This window comes from Pipistrellus hanaki (assembly GCF_964339955.1).
Source record: "Pipistrellus hanaki genome assembly, chromosome: 9".
NCBI lineage: Eukaryota > Metazoa > Chordata > Mammalia > Chiroptera > Vespertilionidae > Pipistrellus > Pipistrellus hanaki.
This window is the reverse complement of record NC_140511.1, coordinates 55149657-55166637: the sequence shown is the minus strand read 5'-3', so window position 1 is coordinate 55166637 and position 16981 is coordinate 55149657. Positions and strand designations below refer to the sequence as shown.

Genomic DNA, 16981 nt, shown 5'->3' with positions numbered 1-16981 from the left:
CGTTCTGCGGACTGAAAGGTCCCAGGTTCGATTCCGGTCAAGAGCATGTACCTTGGTTGCGGGCACATCCCCGGTAGGGGTTGTGCAAGAGGCAGCTGGTCGATGTTTCTCTCTCATAGACGTTTCTAGCTCTCTATCTCTTTCCCTTTCTCTCTGTTAAAAATCAATAAAATATATTTAAAAAAAAAAAACGCAACAAGATAGCCAGCAGGGGTGGGCAGTTGTAGGTGATCACGCCAGCAGGGGAGGGTCTAAGCCTGCAGGAGAGGGCAGTTGGGAGAGACTTGGCCTGAAAGGGAGGACAGTTGGGGACGACAAGGCAATCAGGGAAGGGCAGTTAGGGTGACCAGGCCTGCAGGGGAGGGCAGTTTGGAGCAATCAGGCTGGCAGGGGAGCAGTTAGGCATTGATTAGGCTGGCAAGGGAGTGATTAGGGGATGACTAGACTGTCAGGCAGAAGCGGTTAGAGCCAATCACATAGGCAGGCAGGCAAGAGGTTGGGAGCCAGCAGTCCCAGATTGTGAGAGGGATGTCTGGCTGCCCTTTTAGGCCCGTTCCCACTGGGCAGTTGGACATCTCTCTAGGGGTCTCAGATTGGAGAGGGTGCAGGCTGGACTCAGGGACACACACACCCAGTACTCAAATTTCATGCACCAGGCCTCTAGTAAATTATAAAACACATGAAAAGGACTCAGCCAGGTGCCAAAGATGACTAAATATTTCATGAACATCAGGAGTTAATACATGTAAAGCCTCTAATATATTATTGACTTCTGAGGTAAACCTATTTAATAAAGAGAAAACATGATAATTGACCCTCATGCTGTTGCAAAGATGGCAGCACACATAACAAATAAGGAGGGAATATGCTAATTGGCTGCTGCACTCTCAAAGATGGCAGCACCCACTGCCAATAAGGATGTAATATGCTAATTGACTGTCCTGCCCTCAAATATGGCGGCACCCACAGCAAATCAGGAGGGCATATGATAATTAACTGCCATGCCCTCATATATGGCAGCACCCATAGCCACAAGATGACAGTGTCCAATCCCATCAGCCCTGCCAGGGTGGCAGGCATGAGGCAAGGCCACACATCTGCCTCTGGCATCCCCTATTCCCACTGCCCCCCCAGCTTCCCAGGGCCAGCCTGAGGAGCAGGCAATCCTATGATGGTGGCTTCTCAGCTGCCCAGGGCTGCCCTGATGTGCAGGCAAGCCTCAGATGGTGGCTGCCCAGCCTCCCAGGGCCATTCAAGGCTCAGGTAACCAGGGCCAGCTGAGGCTTGAGCTGCTGGCAGTGGCAGCAGCAGAAGTGTGATGGGAGCATCACCTTCCCCTGATCACTGGATTGCCTCCCACCTCTGAGGGATCTCAGACTGTGAGATGGGGCAGGCTGGGCTGAGGGACCCCATGTCGTCCAGTGCATGAATTTTCATGCATCAGCCCTCTGGTATTTCATAAGTTAAAAAAAATCCCTGTCAAAAACTATTAATAATCATTTAGAAATTGTTCTGCCAGATTGGATAGAAAAAGAAGATTCCCTATGGTTCTCTCATAATAATAGCCCCTTAGATTTATGCTTAGTGCTGTGGTTGGAAGCATTCTACAGCTTAAAAGCTTGAATAGATGAGTTGCCCTACCTCTAATCTCATTGGGTTGTCTAGGTTAAGGGAAAATGATATCCTTAGATAAGCACAATCAAGGAAATTGGGCCTGTGAAAGGACCTCTATTAGCATTTGTCTACACAGCATCTTCTCTGCATGGATCTGGTACAGTATAGGCACGCAGTACTAATAGAGTTGGGAAAACACAAAAATGAGTGAATAAGTTGCTCTCATTGTTTCAAATGCTTTGTAGTTAATTTATTTAAGGAAATACCATGTAACTCAATTTGGCTGTGGCCTGGGCATATGAAAGGAAGTCATAGGCGCTAAAGCAGAAAACACTGGTTTTCCCCACATCATGTGAAAATAATCTAGCTAACAAATGTCCTGGGGGGTGGGAGGGAGAAGGGACAAGTCATTCCTGTGGTGCAATAAATTATTTATCTGTTAAAGGAACCACAATATACACAAGTGCCGATATCAATAAGTCACAACCAAAAAGCAGGTTTCATTACACAAAGCTATAAAATAAATTGTAAAAGAGTTGAAATGGGAACTGTAAACATTGGTTACTATTGGTGATTGAGATTAGGACAGACTTTACATTTTTATTTTATTTACTCTTGTGTCCTCTGAAATAAACTAATGTGCATACATTCCTCCTGGGAGTAAATGGAAACAGATCAAATGTGTTCCATCATGCAGGGCACATACATAATGTCAATGAAACTCACTTTAGCTATAGAAGCTCACATTACTTGGGTGCACATCCTGCACATTCCCACAGTGGGCAATTATAGGATCCAGTTTATTTTTTTTTTATTTTTTATTTTTTTTATTAAATTATTATCTGTGTACATATTTTAAACATTGCCCCCCCCCATACATACCCTCCCTCCCCAGAGTTTTGTGTCCATTGGTTGTACTTATATGCATGTATACAAGTCCTTTGGTTGATCTCTTATCTCCCCCAGATCTCCCTACTCTCCCCGCTGTAATTTTACAGTCTACTTGTTGCTTTACTGTCTCTATATCTATCTTTTGGTTTGTCAGTTTATAATGTTTTTTAATATCCATAAATGAGTGAGGCCATGTGGTATTTCTCTTTCATTGACAGGCTTATTTCACTCAGCATGATGTTCTCTAGTTCTACCCAGGTTGCTGCAAATGATGAGAATTCCTTCTTTTTTATGGCAGCATAGTATTCCATTGTGTAGATGTACCATAGTTTTTGGATCCAATCATCTGCTGACGGGCACCTAGGCTGTTTCCAGATTCTAGCTATTGTAGACTGTGCTGCTATGAACATAGGGGTGCATATATCCTTTCTGATTGGTGTTTCTAGTTTCTTGGGATATATTCCTAGGAGTGGGATTACTGGGTCAAATGGGAGTTCCATTTTCAGTTTTTTGAGGAAACTCCACACTGTTCTCCACAGTGGTTGCACCAGTCTACATTCCTACCAGCAGTGCACGAGGGTTCCTTTTTCTCCGCAATCTCGCCAACACTTGTCGTTTGTTGATTTGTGGATGTTGGCCATTCTGACAGGTGTGAGATGGTACCGCATTGTTGTTTTGATTTGCATCTCTCGGATAATTAGTGACTTTGAGCATGTTTTCATGTGCCTTTTGGCCTTCCTTCTGTCTTCTTTTGAAAATATTCTATATGGTCCATTGCCCATTTTTTAATTGGATCATTCATCTTCCTTTTATTTAGTTGTATAGGATCCAGTTTAAACATTCCTCACAGCAGGAGAACCAGTTAGGGTAAGATGGGGAGAGGAAGAGATAAGACATTTGACTCAAGTCAAACCTAAAGCATCTCATGAGGCCCTTATCTCACATCTACAGAATCTCACTTGCCAGTGCCCCTTGTGCAGGAAGTCACATCATTGGCAGCCCAGCATCTTGATAACTCTCCCTTAGTCACCAGGTTCCACTTCTGCTCCTGCAGACACTTCCTATCCGGTGTAGGAGAGCATTGTCTGGTGTTCAGCACTCCCTGAAAAGCTCCTCTTCTTCTACTCACCACTTTCAACCAGAAGATGGTGCTCAGGTAAGAGTCAGCTCAGAAATATCTTCTCTAAAAGGCAATTTTGTTTTCTCCCTCTTAGTCCACATGGTCGTTACTGCATCGTGGGGTGCAGCGTGCAAGGTGCCATGGAATCCCATGAAGGAGAGTCCAGAGATTTGAACCTTCCTCAGGGAAGCTGTGGGTGCTGGTAGCTTAGGCTGTGAGGGACCCAGGTCCTTTCTGCTTCACAGACATTGTTTTCAAAACTGATTTGTTGTTAATAACTCAGCTTTTACACATTAGCTTACTGTTCGCTGGATTTGTTTGTTTGTTATATGTTTGTACACCTTTCTTGTCCCAGCAAAAAACACAAGGCACAAACTAATGAATAATTGAAGAAAGTTCAATAATGGGAATATGTACAAAGGGGTGAGCAGGACTAAGGGAAATTGATAAAGATGGAGAGGACTCTAAAGATAAGTCATAACAGGGAGCTACTGCTAAGGAGTAAAGGGAAAAGTAAGTTACCAGAACACAGGGAGGCTATGGCTGTAGTGGTGATTGTCATTTTAACTGTAAGATTGGCAACCAGACAGGGGCTATGTCTTCATGTAGAATAACACCACCGTGACCAACTCACCTCCCAGAACTAGGGAGTGGAAACCTGCCCTCTTCCTACCCTCCAACCACCTGCCAGTGTCTATCCTTCCTGAGACCACCCAGGAGCCAGAGATGAGCCCAGTAGTGAGGGGAATAGACATGTCCTCTCAGTACACAGAGGAGGGTAGAGAAGCAGGAAGTGAAATTTGATGTCAAATGAAGAGAATTCAGATTATTCTCCTCCTGCCTCCAGCAGACATGACATGGTCTCTGACTATGGGTGGAGGTATTTGGACTAGAGAATATTCCCATGTCAGCAGAGGGTCCGAGTTGCATAGAGAGACCCCAGACTCTAGCGTCAAAGAGAACTGGGTTTGAATCCAGGTTCCAGGACTCCAAGGCAGTGAAGCCTTTGGTATCATATTCTCTGCAAGCCTCCATTTCCCACCTCTGTAACATGGACAGTAATTCCCAGGTAGCAGGGTAGCTATGAGACTCACTGATCAGGCACCTGGTGCCCAAGTCTTGTTTTGGTTCCAGTGGCACCAGTGGAGGGTTCCTGAGCAATAATCCATCTGTCACAGCCTGGAGAAGCCATCTCTCATCTATAAGTGGAGGAGAACAAACTTTCAAAACAGAGTTCCCAATCCTGCAATTACTGACAGTCATCGTGGCCCTGGTGGGGCTGGCAGGGAACGTTGGGGTGCTCTTGCTCCTGGGCTTCCTCATGAGTAGGAACGCCTTCTCTGTCTACATCCTCAACTTGGCTGGAGCCAACTTCCTCTTACTCTGCTGTTATATTATGGATGCCCTGGAGAGACTCATCTGGGACATCTCTCTCATCAACATATTCATCTTCAAATTTTTCATCACCGTGTCCGTCTTGGCCTACATCTCAAGCCTGAGCTTTCTCAGCACCATCAGCACAGAGCACTGCATGTCCATCCTGTGGCCCATCTGGTACCGCTGCCGCCGCCCCACTCACATGTCTGCTATCATGTGTGCCCTGCTCTGGGCCCTGTCCCTGCTGCTAAGCATCTTGGAAATGAACTACTGTGGGTCCTGGAGGAGACTATGCATTATTTTTGGTGCACAGTGTTTGATTTCATCACTGTGGTGTGGCTGATTTTGTTGTTTGTGCTGTTCTCTGTGACCTTCCTGGCCCTGATGGCCAGACCGCTGTGTGGCTCCCACTGGGTGCTGCCCACCAGGCTCTACATGACTATCGTGATCACAGTGCTGGTCTTCCTCCTCTGTGGCCTGCCCTTTGGCATCCACTCGTTCCTCGTAATCTGGTTTCCATATTTTGATGCCTTCATTCCTTATTTCTTGGTGACAGTTCTCCTGTCCTGTTCCAACAGCTGTGCCAACCCCATCATTTACTTCTTCGTTGGCTCCTTCAGGCAGCGATGGTGGAAGCAGAGACACACCCTGAGGGTGGTTCTCCAGAGGGCTCTGCAAGACACTCCTGAGGTGAATGAACCTGGAGAAAGCCTTCCTGGGGAAACCATGGCCATGTCAGAAAGTCTGGTGTCCTGATTCAGAGCTTTGCTTTGTTCAGACAGGTTTGACTTTGAAAGCCAGCTTTGTCCCTCTCATTTGATTGGTTTTCCTACCATGTTCGTCCTCTGGGCCCCTGCATTAAAACAATTAACATAATAATCCAGCTCCAGAGGATGAAGTGAAATAGTGCCTGTTAAACAAACACAGATTGCAAGGTCCCTTGATTGCCTCACCCAGGGCCTTCACCCCATGCCCATGGGAGCTTTGCCATCTCTGGGGTCCAGGACTGCTATCACATTTACAGAATCTCACCTACAGAGGAAGATGAAGTGCAGAAAAAGTCTAAATTTCTTTCATCGCTAAACTTGATAGAAACTACATGAACCTTACATTTTGGACAAGATTTTGTGGTCATTCTCCTACAATGTCCCTATAAATTATACAAATTAAAGTTCAATTGAGCCCCAGGGAGCAGCTTTGATGATTTTGGCAGTCCTTAGACTGGCTCCCTAGCATAATAAATGTTGTTTGAATAAGTGAACTAAAGAATGAAAGTATGGTAATTTTCAAGTCAAGTCTCTGCTAAATCCCATTACCAGATTTGAGTCACCCTCTTTAAGTGCATTATTTTCATCATTTTTCAACCTTTTCAAGCATGAGCATCCTTTCATGAGCTTATAGGTTACTTATATTTCTTGAAGTGTCTTTTTTAGTTTTGCAAGTTTTTATTAATGGTTGCCTTTTTGCATTCTTTGTTTGTAGGAGTTTTGATATATGCCGAACGGGGCTTTGGTTAGTTATGTATATTGTAACTATTTATTCAGATGCTAATTTGCTTATTCATTTTAATAGTTTTTATACTTTAGAGCACTTTTTATGAAAAATAGTACATAAAGTACAGAAGATTTCTATACCCCCCATTCCAAATTCCCCACACAGTTTATCTTATTACTAACATCTTCCATTAATGTGGCACATTTATTGAAATTGATGCACCCATACGGACATATTGTTTTTAGTTTTATTGTTCAAAGTATTACAATTGTTCCCTTTTTGCCCCATTGACTCCATCATGCCTCCTCTCCTGATCAGGCCTTCACTATCCTACCCTGTTTCCCCCAAAATAAGACAGTGTCTGTTATTAATTTTTGCTCCCAAAGATTCACTAGGTCTTATTTTCAGGGGATGTCTTATTTTTCCATGAAGAAACATTTTTAAATAAAAATAAAGGAAATTTATTACCTGTACACGGTACGATAGTATGGTAGTTGCCAACACAAACCAGACAAACTCTGAATCCTACAGTATCAAGAATTTGCTCATTTATTCAATGACAATCATGTCATCATATTCTGGAACATCATCATAACCATCCAATTCCTGAATTTCCTGGTGAATTTCTTGTTACTCCATTTCTTTCAGAATCAGTGGTCAAATCTCTCATGTTTAGCAATAGCACTGTCTTTAAATGAGTACTTCTAGTCAAGGTAGCCTGCTCGCAGTGCATTTGCAATGCGACTGTCAGTGATTTTGTCCCATGAAATCTTCACCCAAGTCACAACTTCTTGCAGTTTAGGTTTCACAACGTTTCCACGCTGATTTCTCTCCATTCTATTTTCAATGTAGTCATTAATTTTCATGTGCAAATTGTCTTTGAATGACTTGTTTATTGCAATATCAAGAGTCTGGAGATAGGCCATCATTCCTGCAGGAATTATTATCTGATCTATTTTTCTTTCATGAAGAAATGTCTTCATGTCTTTAGCCTGGTGAGTGTTGGCTGCATCCCAGACTAGCAGACCTCTTTGGCTCCCTCACCTAACAAGGGGCAGCATTAAATCAACCCACTTTCTTATAACTGCTTGTGTGGCCCAGACTTTTTCAGTTTTAAGAATAAAAACGCCCAAAACACGTTCAATCTTTTCCTTCTTGCCCTTAGAAATGATTAAAGGTGGAATTTTTGTGCCATCCAGACGAATTGCCAAAATACAGAAAACACGTGCACTTTTGTAAGCAGTGGAGGGAACATACACTAAGGAGGTACCCCGCTGTTCAATTGTTGTTTGAGATGATTGGCCTATAAACACTGCAGTTTCATCCATAGCAATCATGTTGGAAAGATTGTATTTAGAGAAGTCAGCATCATCAATAAAGGACTTGAATGCAAGTGCTTGCTTAATAACTTGAGTATCTTCCAACCTAGACAATGTTGTAGATCTTCTTAAAGACAGTTCACTTCACTGAAGGAAATTATCCAGCCAATGTTGTGATGCTTTGAAGTCTTCGGAGCTATGTCAAACTGTGGTGCCATTGCAAGGGCAAATTCTTGAATCTGAGCCCTATTCACATCCAAAGCCTGTGCTCTCCTGTCAACAACCCATTCACAGATCAGGTCTTCCAGCTCGGAAAGTAACGGTTGCCTACTTGATCCACACTTGCGCTTTTTAGCATTTCCCTTGTCCACTTGTTTAATGAAGTTACCATACTCTGCTTGCCATTTTCAGACCAATCGGATACTCAACATCTCTTTGCAGAAAGCAGTAAGATTTTGGCCCCAAGAGTCTTCCATGATTCCTTTCTTGTACTCCACGGAGTAGCTTTTTCTTTTTGCGCTCATTTCTAGGGGTAAAAAAAGGAATTAGGGTATCAAGGTGCGGGGAGGGGGATCACTTAAAATGACACAGGGGGATCAGAGGGGGGAATCAAAATGGCACAGGAGAATCAGAGGGGGGATTACCATTTTAGTAACCCCTTTTGATCCTCCTGTGTCATTTTGATTGCCTCCTCTGATCCTCCTGTGTCATTTTAAGTGATCCTCCTCCCCCACCCCTGTGCCACTGAACACCTTCACCAGACATCCCCCTACCCCTTTATCAGACATTTACCCCCTGGGGCCTGCCTGGGGACTGTCACTGGGCTTGCTGGAGCCTGAATCTGGGCTGGGGCAGGGTCTGCCACTGACTGAGAACCTTCAGTCATCATGAGGGCGGCCGTGAGCATAAGGTAGTGTCACCAGAGACAGACCAGCATTCACCACCGCGTCCTGTCTGCTCTAATCCTCTTGTTCTTCTACACACATCTGCAAAAGTCTCCTCCTCTCTCCCGCCCCGTGCTCACTGCTCACTGGGACCTCCGTTTGCCTCCAAACAGCAGTGACATCAGGACTCCACGTAATGTCACTGGTTGCTAGACTCCAGTCAGGGCGGCCCTAGTGACCAGTTTACGGTAAATTAATTTTCATTCTGAGACAGCCTGGGGCGGGGCGCTTATTTTCAGGGGGATGCATTATATTTCACTCAGAAGGAAACCTGTAAGTAGGTCTTATTTTCGGAGGATGTTTTATATTCGGGGAAGCACGGTATTATCTGAGTCCATGGATTAGGCAAACAAGGTCTTTGGTTGATTACCTCCCACCCACCTACCTTCTCCCCCTCCCCGCCCCACGCCTTCACTCAGAGATTCTGCACTCTGTTCCATGTTTCCATGTCTCTGGACCCACTCTGACATCAAACAAATAGGGCAATTGAAGGGAGTAAATAAAAGACTGTAGAAAGGGTGAACAGGATGACACTCCTAAAGATTAGTCATAAAAGGGAATTATTGCCTTTCACATCTTGAAGTTTAAAAGGAAAAATAAGTTGCCAGAACACAGGGAACACTGAGCTATCGCAGTGAACCTGCAAAGAAGTGACTGATTGGGTTTGTCCAGAGGCAAGAAGCAGCTCCCGGCATCTCTGGTCTGTTCCCATTTCTTTGTTATTTGTGAAATTTGCTATTCTAGTTTAATAAAACACACAGATTAGTTCCCTTGTTAGAAGTGACCCTGGTAGTGAGGTTGCAGGGCAGGGAAAGGGGAAAGACTCTGACACAGACCTGTGGGTTCAGATCTGGGCTCTTCCACTTGTGCACATGAGAACTGGAGCATGTCATTCAAGCTCCTCCTGCTTTTCTTTTCCTGTATGCCAGATGGGAGTAAGTATAGTACTTGCTTCTAGAGCTATTAGGAGGATTAAAAAAGGTAATAGCATGTAAGCTCTCATCAGTTGCTCCTCTTCACATATGTGTGAGTTGGTTTGTGTTTCTCACCTAAATTCTGCAAGACTTTCTCCCTTTTAATCCATAGCACTTTGTAAAACAGAACTAAGAACTTCTTAATTTCACCACCACCATGAGAATTCTCTTACACAAATGCTTTGATATATAAAAATTTCTACTTCGAATCATATAAAGGGACAATGCGTGGCTTTCCTATTACACACATCATAGGAAACCCAGTTAATAATGCCCCTTCTGTATTTCTGTCCCAACTACCTCTATTCATACCCGTGGCCACCTCTGTCTCTCTCCTTCCCCAAATGGCTTTTTTCTCCTCTAAAATGCAGAGAAGTTTAATTCAGTCCTAAATCCTCTCGCACCTGGATAGGAGATGTCTGCAGGCATAAAAATTATTTCAAGCACACAAGACCTTTTCACAGAATAAATAATTGGAACATGAATTTTCTTTTTGTTACTTGTATGGTTTTGGAGGTGAAAAGTGCTGACTTCTATTTTACATTTAATATTCTTCATTTTAAAAATTATCATATTATAATAAATCCAAATTTTGTTACTACTCCTCAATCATCCACTCATTCACTCATTCATTTGTGGGTTTAAATTTTTTTGACAGCCCCATTTTGTTCCCACACAGACTTGGGCCCTGGAGACACAACATTGTGTCTATCCTCATAAAGATGACACACTGGGACATTTCTAATGCCAGAGCTTTGGGTGTCCTCACTCTCTCCTAACAAGGAGTCTCATTGCCTTCATGAGCCTAAGTCATAACCTGCTTTTTCCCAGTGAGTAGTTCACTCTCAGTTGCTGAGATTGCCCTGGAGCTTCTAACAGCCTACAGTCAAACAAAGCCACTCTCCCAGAGCACAAATACAGAGGAACTCAGAACCCTATTGTCCTCCACAGGACCTGAGCAGACTCTTCTCCTCCTGCCTCCAGGGCACATGCCATGGACTGGATGGTGAGTGGAGAGGTTGGACATGGAGGGTCTGTATTGCAGTAGAATGAGCCCAGGCTCTAAGATTCAGAAAAAACTGGGTTTAAATTCAGGCCCCAGGACCCCAAAACTGTGTGTTTCAGGAAGAATCTTAATCTCTGGAAGCCTCCATTTGCCACAGAACAGACAGAGTGGCCATGAGGGCCAGTTGTCATAGAGCAGGTGCTCAAGTCTTGTTTTGTTTCCAGGCCCACAACTGCAGCGTTTCTGAACATGGATATGACTGTCACAACCTGGGAGACCAATCTTACAACAACCTATGGAAGATTTGAGGCCGATCATCAACATTATACAGAGATCATAATTCTACTAATACTGACAGTCATCGTGGCCCTGGTGGGGCTGGCAGGGAACGTGGTGGTGCTCTGGCTCCTGGGCTTCCGCATGCGCAGGAACGCCTTCTCAGTCTACATCCTCAACCTGGCGGGGGCCGACTTCCTCGTCCTCTGCTGCCGATTTATAACTACCCTAATTTTATTTTATGAAGTTAATTTTTTCTTTATACTAATGAACAAGTTTCTCTGGCCTGTGTCAATCTTTGCCTACCTCTCTGGCCTGAGCTTTCTTAGCATCATCAGCACGGAGCGCTGCATGTCTGTCCTGTGGCCCATCTGGTACCGCTGCCGCCGCCCCAGAAAACTATCTGCCATCATGTGTGCCCTGCTCTGGGCCCTGTCCCTGCTGCTAAGCATGCTGGAAGGGTACTACTGTGGCTTCCTGGATGACAATGAGGATGAATTTTGGTGTCCAGTGTTAGATTTCATCATTGTGACGTGGCTGATGTTGTTATTTGTGCTGCTCTCTGGGTCCACCCTGGCCCTGATGACCAGACTGCTGTGTGGCTCCCACCGGGTGCTACCCACCAGGCTCTATGTGACCATCTTGCTCACAGTGCTGAACTTCCTCCTCTGTGGCCTGCCCTTTGGCATCTACTGGTTCCTGGTATCCTGGTTTCAAGATTTTGATGGCTCCATTTATCTATTCTTAGTGACAGTTCTCCTGTCCTGTTTCAACAGCTGTGCCAACCCCATCATATACTTCTTTGTGGGCTCCTTCAGGCAGCGATGGTGGAAGCAGAGACACACCCTGAGGCTGGTTCTCCAGAGGGCTCTGCAGGACACTCCTGAGGTGGATGAACCTGGAGAAAGCCTTCCTGGGGAAACCATGGCCATGTCAGAAAGTCTGGTGTCCTGATTCAGAGCCTTGCTTTGTTCAGACAGGTTTGACTTTGAAAGCCAGCTTTGTCCCTCTCATTTGATTGGTTTTCCTACCGTGTTTACCCTCTGGACCCCTGCATTAAAACAATTAACATAATAATCCAGCTCCAGAGGATGAAGTGAGACAGTACCTGTTAGACAAACACAGATTGCAAGGTCCCAGGACTGCCTCACCCAGGGCCTTCACCCCATGCCCATGGGAGCTTTGCCATCTTTGGGAGCTAATGTCCAGCACTGCTATCACATTACAGAATCTCACCTACAGCAGAAGATGAAGTACAGGAAAAGTCTAAATTTCTTTCATCACTGAATTTTATAGAAACTACATGAACATTACATTCTTGACAATTTTTGTGGTCATTCTCCTACAATGTCTCTATAAATTAAACAAATTAAAGTTCAGTCAAGCCCCCGTGAGCAGCCTTGATGATTTTGGCAGTCCTTAGACTGGCTCCTTAGCATAATAAATGTTGTTTGAATAAGTGAAATAATGAATGAAAGTGAAAGGGCAGGACAGGGTTAACTTCCTCCATTTTGCATAACTATGTCACTATGTAACTGGACCCTGGCCCCCACTCACCCAATCTGGGTCAGCCAAAGCAGTGACCTCACCACCCCTTTAAATCTCTTATTCTGGAGAAACCGGGTCTCTTCTTCCTCCACCTTGCCTCTGCGTCGGTATGTGGAGGGGTGAGCCAGGCTAGCCTGTAATAAAAAGACTCTTCTGCGTTTGCATCTGACTCGGCTCCCTGGTGGTCTTTGGGGATCATGAAATCTGTGCATAACATTTGAGGGCTCTTCCAGGATGCCCAAGACCCCGAGGAACCCCCGACCTGGAGAGCCTGACTGGCTATGGTAGGTGTCTGTGTATTTGTGTGTTTGTATCTTTCTTGTGTGAGCTCATTTCTGAAATATGTGAAGCCTGAAGCGATCTAAGTGGAAGCACAGGAGGACCTCGGGCTGTCCTCCCTGTCTCCACCCACTGGGAGTCCATCCCTTCCATGGGTTGTTTTGAGTAGTGGTGGTAGGAATAAGGAAGGGAATTCCCTTGTGAGCCAATACACCCCAATGAGACCCAAGAACCCCTGGCAACTCCTTGGACACTTTTCACCATGTTCTGTTAGGGGTCTTAAAGGCGCAGTTAGAAATTCTCCCATTCCTCTTTTCAGGCCAATCAGAATCTGAGATCTGTATCTGTAGGAAAAATGTGGCATTTAAAATATATATATATATATTTAATTGATTTTACACAGAGAGGAATTGAGAGGGATAGAGAGTTAGAAACATCTATGAGAGAGAAACATCGACCAGCTGCCTCTTGCACAGCCCCAACTGGGGATGTGCCCACAACCAAGGTACATGCCCTTGACCAGAATTGAACCCGGGACGCTTTAGTCTGCAGGCCAACGCTCTATCCACTGGGCCAAATCTGTTTCGGCGAAAATGTGGCATTTTAAATTTCAAGAGGCTGGAGCATGGGAGCAGCGTGCTGGGCCTGCTCCCTCTTCCCTCTGCCTTTTCCAAATATTTTAAAATAACAGAAGGTTTAAGGTATAGTTATGCATTTTTGAAGAGACCTGTTGTCTATCTGTCTAAGAGGCTAGACCCTGTGGCAGCAGGGTGGCCAGTGTGCCTCTGGGCAGTGGCCCCCACAGCACTGCTGGTGAAGGAGGCAGATAAGCAGACTCTGGGCCAGGAGCTAGCCCTGACAACACCCCATGCCATTGAGACCCTCCTTCGAGGTACTCCAGAAAGATGGATATCAAACACCAGAATCACCCTGTGCCAACAGCTTGGGTCCCAGGTGGTGAAGGAGGTTCTCCCACCAAGGTGTTTTCATCTGGTGGTCCACTGGGAAAATTGCTTGCCTCCTGCTGACAAAGGCGTTGGGGGAACCAGTGACCCCTACACTGCAATCAGTCTCCCTGGCCTTTCTGGAAAACTCTTCTATCTGACTGTGTTTCCATTAATATTACTGATTTTAAAACTATAACTTAAGAGTTGACATATACACAGAAGGACCAAGTGACCCTCAAAATATTTTTCTTTTAAAGATTTTGCAATGTCGTTTAAGTCTATTATACAGTTTTCTGCAGGGCACTGTTAGGGTTGTGCATGTTGGCCAGTTTTTATTTCTAGCCATAACACAGTCTGTCTAATTTCCCTGAAATTTATTTGTGCACGGGAGAAAGTTGTTTTGCTATAAACAGGCAGCTTAACCCTATATAACTGGGCTTGAACATCTGCCTAGAAAGCCTTAATTTATAAGTTTAACATGTGGCCTTAGGTCCTTTTAACCCAACAGAGTTTCTGCCATCCCCCAGTCAGGTTTCTCCTCTCTTGGAGATTCTCAAAGTCCTGAAGGCTTCCCAGTCCAAAGAAAGTGCCTTTCCTTTGCTGTTTGACTCTAAGTTGCCATTCTACAATGGCCTGAGTTGTAGTTAGAAACTGCTTTGCATATTGCAAAGTGCTTCTGTGGCAGTGGCTTGGGTATTGCCCCCGCCCCACCCCCTTCCAGCAGCAATAAGTACTAAACCCTTGGCAGCTCAGGCATCCAGACCTCCTCACTTCCTTCTTTTATCTGGTTCTTGGGGGATGAGTTTGCTAGTCAACTTTTAAATCACCAGGGCAGTTAGAAGTTCTGATAAGACCCCAAGACTAGCAAAGTGGTCTGTAGCCAGTAAAAATAAACAAAACCTTATTTCTTACAGCTTTACAATTATCTGCTGACACTCCCCTCCCCTCCTCTACATTAACCATTTGTTCTGTCCTTAGCAGGGGAAATAAGGCAAGTGGTCTGAGATTCTGTATAATTAGGCATTTTATATTTAAGGATACCTTTTTTTTTTTTTTTCTCATTCAAGCAGCTGGAGCCTGGGAACAGGGTGCTGGGCATGCTCCCTCTTCCCTCTGCCTTTTCCAAATATTTTAATATAATAGGAGGTTTAAAGCATGGTTATGCATTTTTTAATAGACCTGTTGCCTATCTGTCTAAGAGGCTAGACCCTCTGGCAGCAGGGTGGCCAGTGTGCCTCTGGGCAGTGGCCACCACAGCATTGCTGGTGAAGGAGGCAGATAAGCAGACTCTGGGCCAGGAGCTAGCCCTGACAACACCCCATGCCATTGAGACCCTCCTTCAAGGTACTCCAGAGAGATGGATATCAAACACCAGAATCACCCAGTGCCAAGCTCTTCTCCTGGACCAGCCCTGCATCCGGTTCCATAAAACACTGGCCATCAACCCTGCCAGCCTGCTTCCAGATGATCCAGAGGAACTCATTCATGACCACACAGAGGTAACAGACCCAGACCTGACAGATGTCCCACCATCATCACCAGACGAGGTACTCTTCATGGATGGGAGCAGTTACTTTCTGATATGCAAGGGCAGCGGTAGTCACCGTGGACTACACCATTTAAGCACAGTTCCTGAACAGAGGAACATCAGTAAACTTTTGGCCTTAATCCAGTCCCTTTGATGGGGACACAGTGCCATACCCTGAGAAGGAGGGTTACCAACTTCAGCCAGAAAGAAGAGGACATCTGGCTCCCAAAGGCAGTTGCAATAGTGCACTGCAAAAGACATTAGAAAGGGGAGACAATTAAGCCGGAGGAAATAGAGCCACAAATCAAACTGCTAAGGAAGATGCCCAAAACCTTTAGAAGTCTTGTTTTGTTTCCAGGCCCACAACTGCAGCGTTTCTGAGCATGGATATGACTGTCACAGCCTGGGAGACTGAGCTCACACCAACCCATGGAAGTGATCAACAGTTTACAGAGAACAAAATCCTGGATGTACTGACAGTCATCGTGGCCCCAGTGGGGCTGGCAGGGAGCGCGGTGGTGCTCTGGCTACTGGGCTTCCGCATGCACAGGAACGCCTTCTCATTCTACATCCTCACCATGGCGGGAGCCAACTTCCTCTTCCTCTGCTGCCGATTTATAACTACCCTAGTTTTATTTTTCGACGTCGATTTTTTTCCTTAGAGTAATGAACAAGTTTCTCTTGCCTGTATTAGTCTTTATCTACATCTCAGGCCTGAGCTTTCTCAGCGCCATAAGTAAGGAGCGCTGCATGTCTGTCCTGTGGCCCATCTTGCACGTCTGCCACCGCCCCAGAAAACTATCTACCGTACCATCATGTATGCCCTACTCTGGGCCCTGTCCCTGCTGCTGAGCATGCTGGAAGGGAACTACTTTGGCTATCTGACTGAGAATGCTTATGAAGTTTGGTGTCCAGTGTTATATATCATCACCGTGGTGTTGCTAATTTTGTTATTTGTGCTGCTCTCTGGGTCCAGCCTGGCCCTGATGACAAGACTGTTGTGTGGCTCCCACTGGTTGCCACCCACCAGGCTCTATGTAACCGTCTTGCTCACAGTGCTGGTCTTTCTCCTCTGTGGCCTGCCCGTTGGCATCCACTGGTTCCTCCTTTACTGGCTTGAAAAAAATTTTGATGCCTTCCTTTATGTTTATGAATTTCTAGTACCACTGTCTTGTGTCAACAGCTGTGCCAACCCCATCATTTACTTCTTTGTTGGCTCCTTCAGGCAGAGATGATGGAAGCCGCGACACACCATGAGGCTGGTTCTCCAGAGGGCTCTGCAGGACACTCCTGAAGTGGATGAACTTAGAGAAAGCCTTCCTGGAGAAACCCTGGAAATGTCAGGAAGCAGTGTGGGGCAGTGATGAAGAGCCTCTGTCCTGATCTGTCTGAAGTAACTTTGAGACTCACTGCTGCCCTGCCAGGCTTGGAAAGTATCTAGTCTTCTCTCAGCCTCAGCCTCAGAATGCTTCAGTGATTCCCCAGTCTCTTCAACTAGGTAGTTTTTAATATGGCTGCTCTAGTTCTTCTCAGAGAAAGCATCAATTCTAATATTATAACTCTCCATCATTCTTGACAATACCAATAAATTTCTCATGTAATCTTATAGTATTTCTTTATTGAATGCTTTTTCTTTTTTTTTCTTTTTTTTTCTTTTATTGATT

At 45.1% G+C, this 16981-nt stretch overlaps 1 protein-coding gene and 2 pseudogenes across 3 annotated transcripts; all 3 read left to right on the top strand.

The window, feature by feature from the left end:
- Positions 1-3650: 3650 nt before the first annotated feature.
- On the top strand, positions 3651-5758 carry LOC311627556 (mas-related G-protein coupled receptor member X2-like; annotated as a pseudogene). The gene is made up of 2 exons: positions 3651-3661; positions 4760-5758. The product of its transcript is annotated as a mas-related G-protein coupled receptor member X2-like (transcript).
- Positions 5759-10967: 5209 nt separating this feature from the next.
- LOC311627436 (mas-related G-protein coupled receptor member X1-like) lies at positions 10968-11969 on the top strand (the record flags this gene model as incomplete). The annotated part of the gene is made up of 1 exon (XM_084893932.1): positions 10968-11969. Exon 1 carries the CDS (start codon positions 10989-10991, stop codon positions 11967-11969), a length of 981 nt encoding a protein of 326 aa, XP_084750058.1. The 5' UTR covers positions 10968-10988.
- A 3737-nt stretch (positions 11970-15706) lies between these two features.
- LOC311627435 (mas-related G-protein coupled receptor member X1-like) lies at positions 15707-16704 on the top strand (annotated as a pseudogene). Its single transcript has one exon. The product of its transcript is annotated as a mas-related G-protein coupled receptor member X1-like (transcript).
- The last annotated feature ends 277 nt before the right edge of the window (positions 16705-16981 follow it).